This window comes from Piliocolobus tephrosceles, chromosome 3, assembly GCF_002776525.5.
Source record: "Piliocolobus tephrosceles isolate RC106 chromosome 3, ASM277652v3, whole genome shotgun sequence".
Taxonomy (NCBI): Eukaryota; Metazoa; Chordata; class Mammalia; order Primates; family Cercopithecidae; genus Piliocolobus; species Piliocolobus tephrosceles.
This window is the reverse complement of record NC_045436.1, coordinates 79605737-79621513: the sequence shown is the minus strand read 5'-3', so window position 1 is coordinate 79621513 and position 15777 is coordinate 79605737. Positions and strand designations below refer to the sequence as shown.

General features: G+C 32.2%; 1 protein-coding gene across 2 annotated transcripts in view; it reads left to right on the top strand.

Moving 5' to 3' along the window:
• Positions 1-15276, top strand: part of DNAJB14 (DnaJ heat shock protein family (Hsp40) member B14) — a 51502-nt gene extending 36226 nt beyond the window's left edge. The window contains exons 4-8 of one of the 2 annotated variants that reach the window (XM_023220084.3): positions 2774-2959; positions 5056-5150; positions 5962-6071; positions 7617-7789; positions 10389-15276. In XM_023220084.3, the coding sequence (XP_023075852.1) occupies positions 2774-2959; positions 5056-5150; positions 5962-6071; positions 7617-7789; positions 10389-10513 (689 nt within the window). In that variant the 3' untranslated portion in view covers positions 10514-15276. The remainder of the gene's footprint in view (positions 1-2773; positions 2960-5055; positions 5151-5961; positions 6072-7616; positions 7790-10388) is intronic. The other variant, XM_023220086.2, reaches the window with a different exon arrangement.
• The last annotated feature ends 501 nt before the right edge of the window (positions 15277-15777 follow it).

Below are 15777 nucleotides of genomic sequence, written 5' to 3'. Positions count from 1 at the left end.
ATTCCTTTGAAGATGATATACAGAGGACAGATAAGCACAGTGAAAGATTTTCACTGTCATTCATTAGTCATGAGAGAAATGCAAAGTAAAACCAAAATGGGACATCACTACACATTTATCAGAATGGCTAGACTGAAAAATAATGACAATACCAAATGCTGGTATGGATGCAGAGAATGGATCACTCGTTGATGGGATACGTAATGACACAGCCATTCTGCACAACAGTTGGGCAGTTTCTCAAAAATATATGCAGCTACTATACAACCCAACAATGCACTCCTGGGGATTTATTCCAGAGAAATGAAGATTTATGTTTACACATAATCCTGTACATGAATGTATATAGCAATTTTATTTGTAATAGCCAAAAACTAGAGAAAAACTAGATGTTATTCAGTGGTAAATGGTTAAACAAACAGTGGTAGATCCTTAACCATGGACTACTACTCACTAATAAAAAGAAATGAACTGGTTGGCAAATATGACAGCCTGGATCTTCAGAGTATTATGATTTACAAAGCCAATCCCAAAAGGTTTCATTCCATTTATATATCATATAATATAATCCCATTTATGTACTGTGTTATTTCATTAATACAATATTCTTGAAATGACAAAACTGTCAAAATGGAGAATAGATGAATGGTTGTCAGGGGTTGGGAAGGGGAGGAGGAGGAGTTGGATGTGGTTATGAAAGATCAGCATGAGGGTGGTATTAGAAATGTTCTCTATCCTGACTATATCAGTATCAATATCCTGTTTGTGATATTGTAAGATAATTTTGCAAAATATTACTATTGGGAAAAATTAGGCAAAAGGTATAGCGGATCTGTGTATTAAAAGTTTAAAGAAAAATAAATGAAGTGGAAGGTACCTTTTAGTCAGATAAGTGAAAATGAGGTAGAAATGCATTTTGTAAAACTTTTGAATACCAAAATCAATTTTGGATATAATTATTTAGATAATAAGGAACTGCAAAAAATCTTGATTATATGGGTATAGCACAAAGTAAATGAATAGAAAATTACTCTGGCCACAATATATAAATTGTCTTATGTGTACAATTTTAGATTATGACAGTATTTCTCAAATACCATCTAAAATATCTTAATGTTTAGAAATTACTTTTTCTAAAAAAGGAAGCCTTAAAATAGAATTGCGTTGCCTATATATTAATAGTTTTAAAGTATTAAAACTATTAAAGTAGCATTGTTGCATAACATGGGATAGTCCTTTTAGTTTATAGATGTTAAATCCTAAAATTGATATTGTTACTAAAACTACAATTTTAGGAGACTGATAGATAATGCTTCTTTTTTTAGATATGAGTTAATACCTTGGTGTTGTTTGTAAGTACATTGTTTGGATCTTTGACTGTGTTTTCCCTTTGAAATAATTCATAAATGATGGCTACATTTCTGAGTCACAGATTCTTTGAGAATTTGAAGAAAGTATTTCCTCAAATAGATGGACCATCCACCTAATTTTTCATACAACAGGGTACACATACCACCTGAAAGCAATCTCTGCATCCCAGTTTTAAGAAGCTCGATTGGAAGAAAATATCCGGAATATTGTATACAATTAATTTCAGTATAATGTGTAATCATCCAAAAACAACTACCTAATGAGCATCTGTTTGCTTGTACAGTATCTATGGCAGCCACCACATGGGATCTAAAGACTATTTTTAAAATATTCTGTATTACAAGAGGCTTAAAATCTAGCTTAAGAAGCAAGATGTATTTATGAAGTGATTATTAGAAGTTTAAGAATAATAAGAATAGGGTAGTTCCTAGTTTTAGATTCAAAGCATTACAACTTGTAAATTGGTTGGTAAATTTGTAAATTTTAACAATTTTCTGGATTAGTTTCAGGTAGTCTTTTTTTTCAGCATGACAGTAGTTTTTGTGTGAGGCATACTTTTATAATATAAAAACTTTGCTTGCCAACTTTTACTCATTTCTTTTTCAGAGACTGGAAATGTTTATGCTGTTTTAAGTAAATATTGGTAACCAGTGTACCATTACCTCTTGGATTTGGGACTGTGAGATGGGAAATAGAATTATTTTTTATAAATAAATGTTATGAAGGTAGCAAAGTGAAACAGAAAAACCGAGGACTGTCTGTATTTATTTAAAAACTAATTCAGACTTTATGCTGGACCTTAAGGATATGGCCATGAAAACATAAACACAGTCCCTGTCTTAATAGAATTTACTGTTTTAGGGGATAAGTTGTGCGGGATGATAGAATGAAAGAATAGCTCATTCAGGCTGCAGGGTGCAAAAAAAACATTTTTGGTATAGGCTGCATAAAGAGAGTGTACTTATTGTGCTAAGAAGAATTTGAGTTCTTGAATTTCAGGGCCCTCATTTGTAAAGTGGGGATAATAATGGACAATGTAATAAGGTGTTGGGTGCAGAACCTGGCAGTTCTTAGGTACTGCTATTGTTTGTTTAGACCACTTGAAGAATGGCTTAAGAGGCAGGATTTTAGGAGATGGAGCACAATATTAAAAAAGGAAGATGGATATTCATTTGTTTTCAAGGCAGTAGAGAGACTTGTCTGTTTGGTATAAAAAGTTGTATTGAGAGATAATATGTGTAATTGCACACAATGTATATCTTTAAAAGAACTTATTTTTAACAATTTTCTGGATTAGTTTCAGGTAGCCTTTTTTTTTCCAGCATGACATTAGTTTTTATGTGGGGTAGACTTTTATAATATAAAAACTTTGCTTACCAACTTTTACTCATTACTTTTTCAGAGATTGGAAATGCTTATGCTGTTTTAAGTAATCCAGAAAAGCGAAAACAGTATGACCTCACAGGCAATGAAGAACAAGCATGTAACCACCAAAACAATGGCAGATTTAATTTCCATAGAGGTTGTGAAGCTGATATAACTCCAGAAGACTTGTTTAATATATTTTTTGGGGGTGGATTTCCTTCAGGTATTTTAATGTAATTATAGATACCATATTTTATGAAGCTACAGAGTCTTACCTCCAGTTACATTATTTAGAGATGTATCTATCTTTTCTCCTACATTTCTTGTAGTGTTATGATCCTGTGATGGTTTTTCATGAAGGCAGGAGAAAAATGTTCGGGTTATTACTTTTATAATAGCCTGCCTTTTTCCTAGAACATATTTTAATTTAAAAAAAAATGAAGAGTACAGATATTCTGTATTTTATATAAAGCTGAAAGGGAATGTAAGCATGAAATGTAATGTCTGTGTCTTAGGTAAGTACTATTACAATTATGAATGGTTTTCTTTGCTTAAACCCAGATGACTATTTGACATTGCTTCTCTAGAAATCTTTGTACGTATTTTATCAATAATATTATAGTTGACTAATTTGGATTTATGTAGAGGTACTCATCTCTTTCCATTTAAACAGTAGAAAGTCTGATTCATAGGTTATATTCAAAGTAAGTGGATTTTTAAGGTTACATTAAAATAGAAATAGCTAACTTTAACTAGACTATCAAAGTGAAATATTGTAGTGATACCACTAAATAGATAGATTTTATACTACCAACATAAATAGTATTAAACTCCACTTACATTTATAGTAAGTGGTCACTTAACATAAGGTTTTTGGAAACTGTGACTGTAAGTGAAACAATGTTCTGTATAACAACTAATTTTACCACAGGCTAATTGATATAAACAAGAGTTAAATTGCTAAGGCATATAGTACATCATGTTTACTTGAAGTTGCAGTTTCCAAGGACCTCTGGATGACATTAAGTGCGGACTTACTGTACTGTGAGTTGTTAGTGTGGAAATCTATTTTCCTTGAATGTAGCTCCTCTAAGGTACTTAAAATTATAGCTTTAGTCTTGTTTACAAAATTTACTTCAGGTGCTGAAGTAAATCCCATTCAACATTAGGAGAATCTTCATGAATGTAGCAATGTAATTGGACCTGGTGGCCCTCTCTGAATATTATAGAGAAAGGTTGTGGTCATTTCTTTTTATTTTTTAATAGAAACAGGGTGTTGCTCTGTTGCCTAGGCTGGAATACACTGGGATGATCATAGCTCAGTGCAGCCTCAAAATCCTAGGTTCCACCAATCCTCCCACCTCAGCCTCCCAAGTTGCTGACTACAGGCATGTACCACCATGTCTGACTTAAGTTTTTAAAAACTTTTGTAGAGACAGGGTCTTGCTGTGTTGTCCAGGCTGGTCTTGAACTCCTGGCCTCAAGCGATCCTCCCACCTTAGCCTCCCAAATCCTGTGCTGGGATTACAGAGGGGAGCCACCATGCCCGCCAAGGTTGTGGTCATTGATAGGACGTTTTGCAAAGCATCCTTGAAGGAAAGAGGATATATAAATGCAAATTAATGACCGAAAATATAACCTGTGTTTTGACATGTTAGAATACATAATTACCGAAAAATTATTAAAACTAGTAATTTTGACTGGAAATATACTAGGAACAATCAGAAACCTTTCAGGCAATAGTAAATTTTCTTCTGATGTTTGATTTGCAGTTATTTTGCTAGTTTTAACATAGTTTGTCAATGGTAGCCATTTCTGATTGCTCATCTTATATGAAAACAACTTGAATGTTTATCAGCAAGAGAATGTTTGAATAAATTGTGGTTCATCTATACCAAGATATATTATAGAGCTATTTTTAAACAATGAATTGGAATACTATCTTTTGATTTCTAGAGATGTTTATGATTCATTGATAAATGCAAAAAGCAAAATTTCAAAGTAATAATCCAACATTTATAAAAACAACTAGTCATAAACAAAAGAGGCTTATAAAAACCTCTATGTGTGTAGAGAAACTCTCAGTCAAGTTTTCATAAAGAAGGAACTTCTACCTGTAAAGGAAGCAGATTGGGAAGAATCATTCCTATTTCTATCCACCCTTCACTTACAAGAGGAGAGGGCAATAAGTATTTACTACTGAAAACAAACATGCATTATTTTACTAATTTTTAATAATTAAAGAAAAATGTGAAAGAAAATATACTTTTTCTGATCATAAATGCTCTCTCTAACTTAACCTTGCTTTTAATCTTTTAGGTAGTGTACATTCTTTTTCAAATGGAAGAGCTGGTTATAGCCAACAACATCAGCATCGACATAGTGGACATGAAAGAGAAGAGGAAAGAGGAGATGTATGTTTATGACTAGAAATCATAAAATGGCAAATTTCAGCTCAGGAAAAACAATTAGAGTTGTCTGGAAAGAGGGCAAGTTGTTGTAGGAAATAATGAGTTTTTCTCTTACTAGTGGTGTTTGGTAGAGACTAGAAAATCCTTAGGGGTATTGTAGGAATAGGAGGAGAGGTCAGCCCTGGGTGGTTGGATAGTATGACCCCTTTAGATTTGTTATTCTGTGATTCTAATGAAGGTACACCTGCACTGTGCATGTTGTGAAGGCAACTTGTTATTGTTGGCCCTGAAGAATTTAGAATACTGAAAAACTTGAATTGGAGGTAACTTTCCTTGTTCTAATGCAGTTATACCTAATTGCCTATAGCAATTTAATTACATGAAGTGGAAAGGTAAATGGAAAGAGCACTAGACTAGAAATTAAAAGGCCTGGCCCCCAGCTTTGCCACTCATCAGCTCCCATCTTCTACCCTCAAATCCAAGGTAAAACATAGTTTTACAGCCTGCAGCATATTGATAGAGTCTCTCTGTGTGTCGGGGGAGGGAGTCGGGGAAGAAGGAGAGAAAGAAATGAGGACTTCCTCATCTATAAAATGAAATCAAATTTTATCAGTGTTTTAAAAATCAGAATCTCCTGGTGATGTGCCTGGGCAGTTATATTTAAGAATCACCCCATTGGTATTGTTAGCAGATTTGAAAGCACTGAACTACATGATCTCAAATGCTCTTTCTGCTTCAAAATGTATGACAACTGTTGGATTATTAACAACTACAGTTATATTACAATTTGTTATTCTTTGATGATTTTTTATAGGGAGGTTTTTCTGTGTTTATCCAGCTGATGCCCATAATTGTATTGATCCTCGTGTCATTATTAAGCCAATTGATGGTCTCTAATCCTCCTTATTCCTTATATCCCAGATCGTAAGTAGCTAAGTGAAGTTTTACAAAAATGAATTGTTGCTATTTCTGACCTAGCTTCCTTTAAAGAGCTTGTGTTCGTGTAAACTTTCAAGTGCCAAATCTGTTACTGCAAGTGTACCAGATTTTAAATTTCTATCTAATTTTTAAATTAGTTACTTTAAGTAATAAATTTGTCTTATGTTGTTAATTTATATTTCTATTCTCCCACTGTGGATAAGGACAGAAATGCTATATTTGAACTTGATAACAATTTAATGTGGTAGGTAATGTGTTGCCATTAAAGGCAAAAAATACTCTAAAGGACAAAACTCCTTTAAAGACAAAAAGAGCAATGATTGATCTTACATAGTTTTATATCATTAAGGGGAAAATGACTTTACTCTTCATTTTGCAAAATATTGATTAAATAAAAGCAAATATTACTTTTATATGGTGTATTTTTTTTCACCATATACTTTATATATAAGAGGTCTGGACATAAAGGAAATTTAATACAGCATCCATTCTAGACAACTTTAATACAGTGAACATAAAGGAAACTATAACATCATATTGGCTGTTACAGCAGCATGAACAAATAAAAAGCAGATAAAAAATAATAAAAATCATATTGGCAGTGATTTTACAGTATTACAATCACATTGGTCTAAAAATAAGAATTACTTTATTCCAAGTAAGATTTTTAGTAATGAAAAATTGAGATAACTTTATAAAAGCATAGTATATTTAAAAGTGTGGTTACTTTTTGTGACATGAAATCATTGTTTTGGGCAATTTGACAGAACGTAAATAAATTACAGGTTGAGTATTTCTTATCCAAAATGCTTGGGACCAGAAATGTTTTGGATTTTGGATTTTTTCAGATTTTGTAATATTTGCGTATATTTTATCAGATGTCTTGAGAATGGTACCCAAGTCTAAAAATGAAATTTATGTTTTATATATACTCTATACACATAGCTTGAAGGTAATTTTATACAATATTTTTAGTAACTTTGTACATGAAACAAAGTTTGTATACATTGAACTATCAGAAAGCAAAGGTATCACAATCTCAGCCACCCATGTGGACAACTTGTGGTTGTTTGGCATCATTCCTGACTCTGAATTTATATGCTACTGATAAGCAACCATTTTCTTACTCTAATTCACATATAAATATTTAACAGTGAAAAAATGATGTGTTCAGGGTTAACTAACCAGCATAGTAGCATCACCTGAATACCTGTGTAAGCTGTTAAACAATAGCAACAACAAACAACTACAGGCTTTTAGTTTCCACCTATGATGTTGTGTTTTGATTAAAAGGTGACCCATCATATGAGGTCAGCTTTGGAATTTTTCACTTGTGCCATCTTGTCGATGCTCAGAAAGTCTTAGTTTTAGAGTATTTTGGATTTCAGATTTTTGGATTAGGGATGCTCAACCTGTATTACCAATATTAACTTTTCAATGATTGTTCATTGTTTTTGTCTGCTTAGTTTATAGTAGCCTATTGGAATGTCCAATTTTAATTAAAATAATGATGCTGCATCTCTTTTACAGTGGAACAGGGCAAACTATTAAAATGCAGACAGAAAACTTGGGTGTTGTTTATTATGTCAACAAGGACTTTAAAAATGAATATAAAGGAATGTTATTACAAAAGGTAGAAAAGAGTGTGGAAGAAGACTATGTGACTAATATTCGAAATAATTGCTGGAAAGAAAGACAACAAAGTAAGTTTGTCATGGGTTTAACATTTTAAAACTTATTCACAGTCTTTGGAACTGATTAATGTAGATTTCCCTATTCAAGGAATGTTCTGGAATTCCCTGGCACGTAATTGGAGCACAGTACTTAAATGAGATCATATATTTTATATACATGTGGCCTAACACAGGAATTGACACATAATAAGGACTTAATAAATGGTACTTGTGTATTGTTGTTATCAATAAATATTTGGTTGAATAAGCAATACCAAATTTTATTGTATTGATAATATCCATCGTAAGACACATCATTCTTTTATGTACCACCAAGAAAGAAAAAAAATCCTGGCAGATAAACTATGTCATCAATTTTAAGATGCATCCTGTTTTCAGGGTTAAGTTTGAAACTCTTTGTTAATTTAGCTTTAGTATTTAGAATTTAATGTACAATGAGTTTTGTTGACATTTCATTTTTCTTTACTTTGTTCACAGAGAGGCTCTTCGGAACACTTAATTTGCTTAGGCTTTTCTAGCCTCAGTTTTCTTAATTTAAGGAACAGTTCCATCTATAAAGATTGACCACAAGAATCTGCTGAGAAGTTGCACGTGAACTGAGTGTTGTGGTTCTTGTTTTTGTGACCATTGTTATGAATAATAATGTAGACCATATAGTGTAGTGTAAGGAGAACTGACTTTGGAATTAAACAGAGTAAAGTTGAATACTAGCTCTGAAATTTTTAGCTGACGAATTGTAACCTCTATGAGTTTATTTCATGTGTAAAATGGGTGATGATGAGTGGGTGGAGGAAATAATAGCTATCATTTATATAATGCCTACTGTTTCAGTCACTGTCCCAAGCATGTTATAAGTATTAATTCATTTAATCTCCACAACAACCCTGTGAGGTTATTATACTCATTTTACACATGAAGAAACTGAAGCAAAGAGAGATTACTAACTTGCCCAAGGTCATAGTGGTTGTTTGTGATTCGAAACCAGACAATTTGTCTCTGGAATCCAGGCCCTGTGCTCCAGAGTCTTCTCAGAAATAACCAGCTTTATGGGGTTTGTTGTGAAAATTAAATCAGGCAATAAAATACTTCACACATAGTAAATGCTCAGAAAATGTCAGCGATTATCATCATCTCCCCCTTGCTAGGGAAGAGTTGATAAAATGTAACTTCCAAGAGAGTCCTTAACCTCTCTGGTCTTGGTTTTTTCCTCTATATAGTGGCAGTTACAGATGTGACCTCCTTGACTTCTAACTCAATGAGTTTGTGAAATCAGTCTGTCTTCAGTGTGGAGAAGGTTACATTAGACTAGTGACTTTTAGGTTTTCAGCTGGGAATGAGTTGCCACCCTCCCTCCACCCTACCCATCTCTAGAGATGTTTGGTAATGTCTGGAGATAGTTTTGTGTGTCATCATGGGATGGGAATGGAAAGGGATTGCTACTGGCATCTAGCGGGTTAAGGTCAGGGATGCTGCTAAACATCCTACAATGCACAGGACAGGCCCCCCACAACAAAAAAATTATCCAGCCCAAGCAGTACTTTAAATGATGGAAAGAATATTAGGCTAGGCATTGGAGAGTTGGATTGGAATCTAGACTCTGCCATTTGTTAGCAGTGTGAACTTTGGTTTTTCTAAGTCTCAAATTTCTCCTTTAGGACGAATCATCTATAAATAGATATAAGTGCATTATGTGTAAATAAAAGGCATAGTATAATATTGATTGAGTTGTTAATCCTAGTTGTTGATTTAGTAAAGATTATTATTGGAGATTTTTACAAATGGAATGCTCTCTTAACTGTGAGTATATTTTTAATGCGATCTTGACTAATCCATATAAACCAGATGTCTTCTACTTTGACCATTGTGTTCCAGAAAGTAACTGATTTCTTTTTTTGTTAAATCTTCTTTAAGTGCTCCTAGTCTTTACAGGTATTAATAAACAGTGAAATGACTGAGAGTAACAGGAAAAAACAAGGAATACTCCTTGAAGAATTTTGATTTGTAGTCTGTATATCATTAGTAGCTGTGCTGTCTACACACTGAAGGAAGCCTCAGAAGTACTTATTTGCTGAATAGCAATATTATGATCATATAATAAGCATTTTTTAAATCTGTGTTCCTTCAGTAACATTATTATATGTATTTTTTAATTTAAGTAAACTCAGAACAAGATTTAAAATTTTTGTATTAAATACTTAAGTCATGGGATAATCTGAAATCTTAACAGAAGGCCACAGCAAAAACAACCACTGGCAGTATTGAAAAGCATATAATATTTTTAGGAAAAGAGGCCAAGACGATGCTTCAGAGGAGTAGTTTTTAATCCACTGGGGAACAGGAGTAGAGAGAAAGGATTCCAACATGAATTGACAGGATTCTATCCTTTCTGTGTTTGTTTTCTGCTGTTTGTTTACCTGCTAGACTTCAGATAAAGTTTTCATTAAAAAATTTTTTTCCTACTAAAACGGCTTTTAGGAGTTGTACTTGCATTTTTTTAAGTCAGTTAATCAAAATATATCGAAGGGCTCCTGTAAAGCATCACTTGAGCTTAAGCAACTAGGTGACAAAAATTTTATTCAATTAGCAAAATATTTTTCTCTCTTAACAGAAACAGATATGCAGTATGCAGCAAAAGTGTACCGTGATGATCGACTCCGAAGGAAGGCAGATGCCTTGAGCATGGACAACTGTAAAGAATTAGAGCGGCTTACCAGTCTTTATAAAGGAGGATGAACTGGAATTTTTATTTATACCTTTTAGCGTACTCTTTATTTTTTCTGTAAGTAAGTTTAGTTTCATCATGAGAGATGAAGAAAAAGATTTGATACTGAAAACTAAACTGAATAGTTGGTTCCTGAAATCTTGGACTGTTTATGACCTACTGGCTCCTTTAAATAGTAGTTGAAAACTAAAATGGAATATTTTAGTTACACTTCTACAATTATTTTCATTTTCAAAGCTTACATGATTCCTAACTAAAATGTCTTGAGAAAGGATTATCACACCTGTAGCAATTTCCAGTTTTAGTGATTCTCCATTTTTTCCCTTGTCATGTAAATATTTATGGAATGATCATTTTGTGTACATACAGGTTACTGCTTTTTTATTTAAAATTCCTTTAGTGTTTAGCTCCATGAGAAACTTCAGTTTAAATTGATGGAATAAATGTTATATGACACATTTACATTTTCCTTATCAAGGTGTCAAATATGTGAACTTTAAACAATGAAACTTTTCCAAAAAGAAAAAACTTTAACTTTGTGTAAAATCTTATAGTATTATCAGCTTAGAGGGAATTGATATTTTTAATATTGCCGTTATATTCCAAAATATATATTGAGATAAATGAACTGGTGTAGAATATCAGTTTGCTATTTAGTTTTTGAATTACTATACATATACATGCATAGAAATGAAATGCTATACTGATAGATTTTAAAGAAAATATGAGGAAATGGCTATAAATATTAAACTAAAAGGGTGTTGAACAGTAAAGTGCAGTTATGTCATTTACAATTCCAATACGTAAAAGGCCACCAAATTTTGATGTATATGTCCTTGAAGACTGCTAAAATTTATGAAGAGGACTCACATTTTCCCCCATAGAAATTTGCAGTTTCTTGGTGATCATTTAAGCAGGATCCAAAGAAGTTCTCCTACAAATAAGTAATAAGAAAAATGAGTACTAAAATATAGCTTTGTGCCTTTTAACCCTATGCCAACTCCTAAACATATAAGTAGATTACAGTATACTTACCTGATCAGAGCATGATCTGTTTGGCCATACGCAAGTGTGAGCAGAAATAGAGCAGCAGGTAGAATAGTAACTTAAAGCAAATCATCCTTTAAAAATTCTGAGCTAAAGTCTATTCACCATTGAGTAATTGAATTAATCTTATAGGAATAAGCTCCTTGTAAGTAAATCCATACTATGAATTAGAAAAAAAAAAAACACACTGGAAATTGAAGTTTTTGGTGCCTGTATATTGGATATGAAACTATTTGATTTCTAGTCTTCTGTGGTTAGCAGTTGTAATATTTTAATGATTTTGCTTCATACTTGGTTAATGGAACATAAACATATCTTTGGTACTTCTTTGTGAGTGAGAGAATGCTAGTTAGGATGGCTTTGTTCTTTGTTTAAATTTTTTTTCTGAATGTAGTTAATTTATGGCATCTGTTGAATAAAACTGCTAAAATGATCTCTTAAAAATGTTCTGTTGTATCCCCTTTTCCAAGTGAATCAATAGAAATGCCTGATTGAATTAGTAGGTTAAACTAAACAACATACTGTCATAGGAAAACTAGACAGCTTAACCAACTTGCTCTTAGAAATGTTACCTTAAAAAAAAAAAAAACACAGTGCTTCAGAGAAAATACAATTTTAAATATTTTGTTGAGCCTGTAGAGTTTTTTTTAAAAAACTAAGTTCATAGCATTTTAATTAACTTTGAAAGTTCATATGTATCAGAAAATTTATGAAAACTTGAATGAAAAATATTTCGTCTATTTTTCTAATTTTAATGGCAAATTTACACTATTATGGCTGATCTGTGAACTTACCTTCTTGTTGACTGATTCTTTTTCCCTTAATCCCAGCTTTAAGGAGATAGGTGAAGTTATTATGCAAAGTTAAGTGATACCATAAAGTGTATATTATAAAGTCATACATGGCTTTTGGACGGTATTATATTTCAGTTGCATTGCTGCATTCCATTAAATTTCATAAAATGCTAGGGAAAATGTGTTTGATAAAATTTTCTGCAGTGAGAAATGACAGACTGAGTGCCTGACAATTTAAGCCACATATGAAGTATGCAAGTAAAGATTCAGTCCTTAATATCATCTATATCATGGTGTAAAAGCTCAACAAGTGTCTTATAATTTGGAGTTAATCATACAAAGTAAGAAGAGTTTAGATATCTTGAGATAAAAGATTTTCATGTTTGCTGCTTTTTTATAATAAAAATCCCAACATTTTGCCATCTTATTTTTAACTACATGAACTTTGCAATTTCATTGGCTCATTCTAATGACCACCTAAAATCCTCAATCTTTAAATATTGCTTTATTAGCTCTTCTAACTGGTATTCTAACAGTTTAGCAGCAGTTATATTTATTAATGCTTTACATTTTTACCCCTTTTTACATAAACACACACAAATACACCAATGCATATACACACAAACATTATTGTCCTTGTGAGGGTTTGGGGGAAAGGAAAATAGTACCTTTCTCCTCTTCTTTTGATTCCTTAGTTCCCAAATAGACTGGTGCTAGTCATTTAGTCATTTGTAAATTTCAGAATGTAGTTTGATTAAATGTGAATTGAATTCTCAACAATGTCAAGTTGGATTCATCTAATAAGTGAATATATTTTGTAAACAGATTACATTTGAATGCCTAAATATTTGTTTCATAATCATTACATGCTTGTTTATGATTTACAAAGATTTGGTAGAGAAAAGTACAGTCCTTAAGGCATATATATGCCAGTGCATTAAACTACTCAGCTTTTGTGTCAGCTCAGGTGTTCATAGGAACGGGAATGTGGAATACCAGCTTTTTACTTTAATTATACTTTTATGCTTAATTTTTCTTCCGGTTAAATCTTTAATTACACTAGTTTGTAAAGTAGTTACTGAGAAAAATGATTAAGTTTTTTATTTCCCTTCTGTTGATCTGTAATATTTTTAAATGAAGCTATTTAACACATATGACATGCTGATGTTACTTAATGGATTCCTATGTATTTCATTAAAAAAAAAAAAAAAAAAAACTCCCACCTGTGTTAAGACAGCTAAATATTTCTTGATGTTGGCTTGAGGACCAAGTGAGCCATCTTGCCAGTTAAGCAAGTTTTATGTCCAAGGACCAAATGGTTAAAAGAGGAGAATTTGTACATTTGTTGAGCTTCCCCATGTGAAGCTTGGGTTCAGTACTATCCTATTACTACTAGCCATCTTCATACTGAGTGAAGCAAACTGAAAGGGAATTCATAATCTTTTTTCTTATCTGAACAGAAAAACTAATGAAAATCAACAATACATATTTTAATTTTCATTCAACAGCTGAAAAACCATGTCTGTTGACCACATTGGACTATTGCCTAGTTAAAATCCATAAAATTCCCTATAAACCAATGAAAAGAAAGTAATCTGGCAATAATTTCCAACATTTTAAATTCTAATTTCTAGTTTCAAAGAAAAAGGATAGAATGAGGCTTTTCAAGGAATTCTTGCTCATCCCTTCAATAATTTGGCAGGCAAAACAGTCCTAGAATTCAGCTTCCTTTTTGGTTTTATTACTATTAAATAGATAACTTTCATATAAATGGAAACACTTTTCCTCAAAACATTAATTCAAAACATACTCCTTATATTAAGGATTATAGCACCACATTTTTTGTAAATTCCCTATGTGTAACTTTTTCCTGTTGGTATGTGATTTTTTTTATTTAATATGACTATCTGCTGGTGTTGGGGCCAATAGATTTGTGAATATTCTGTGGATGTGTCTATGTACAGGTGTATATATATATTTTTTTCCAGCTAATACCTCAAATGTGTGATTGTTTAATATATACCACACTATGTTTGCACAGTGCAGGGCTTCCATTAGCAGTGGATATTTTTATTTCTAACTTTGAAAATCAGTCAACACAATTTCATTGGTGTGAATTCTTTCTATTGCTCTTTTTCTTATTTTAATGCAGAGATTGCTATTATAAGGTCCATGCTTCAAACATAATTATATCTTTCTATATCCAGCCATCTGGAAATATATAGGGTTAAGAAGTATTTCTTGAAATGTCCTTGTTTAGTAAGTTAGTAAAAACTGGGATGACTAATTGCCAAGATGTCTTGTAACTGCATAGCAGATGACACCTGGCATGGCAAGCCTCATTCACTTCAGCACAAGACTGTACATTTCAATCTGATATTCTACTTTGCCATTTAAGTATACAATTAAAATCATAGAGATTTTCAGTGACATTGGAGTATTGTAATTATTAGTTTCAAAAAGAATTATTTTGAATAGGATGATTAAACCAGTGAGAAGAAAGAAACACACATAAATGATATTTTGCAGTTTATCTGTATTAAGAAATGCTTCTTGCCAATTTCTGGTTTTGGTTTTTGGATTGCTGCATAAGACTTTCTTTCCATTTACTTTACGTGTTTTTAAACGCTGCAGGTAATTTTTAAGGTTTGATGGAATTATAATGGAAGCCTTGTATAAGTTAAATGAAACTGGTAAAGGAGAGCTTACTTTGTCTATAATGCATTCAGGATTATAAATTAGATTTTAAAATGAAATGTCTGATTTGTAAAATATTTAATGTTATATCAGACTTAAATAAAATTTTCTGTGAGAACGCAAAGTAAATGCATTTGATTTTTAATGAATGTTCTGAATGAAATATGAATTTTTGTCTTTCAGTCTCTGTAGTTTATCTCAATATATTAATAAAAAGGTCTGTTCTCACTGTAAAATGTTTGTTTTTATCATGTTTTATACTCTTAATATGGCCACTCATTCATTCATTCAGCTATGCAACAAGTGTATCAATGCTTGCTATATCCCAGGCAGTGAGCTGGGTGCTGGGAATTAATCATTGAATAAGAAAGACAAAAACCTTAGAGTTTCCATCTAGCAAAGAAAATAAATATCAAGTAACTAATTATAATTGTGATAAATTCTACAAAGAAAATTACAGGGCACAATGAAAGCATTTATCTAGAAGGCCTAAACTATTCAGTGAGGGTCAGAAAAGGCTTCTTTGAGAGTGAGTTTAAGCTGAAATGCAAAAGAAGAGATTAGTAGGATTAAGGTATGCTAGAGAAATAGGCAGAATGTGCTAAGTTGGTAAAGTGATAAATCTTTATGGAAGTGGAAACAAACTTGTATGATCATAGCATAAGGAATCCAGGGTAGGTGAGAGAATTAAGATAGGGGCCAGATCCCCATAAGAACGATATATAAACCATGATGCT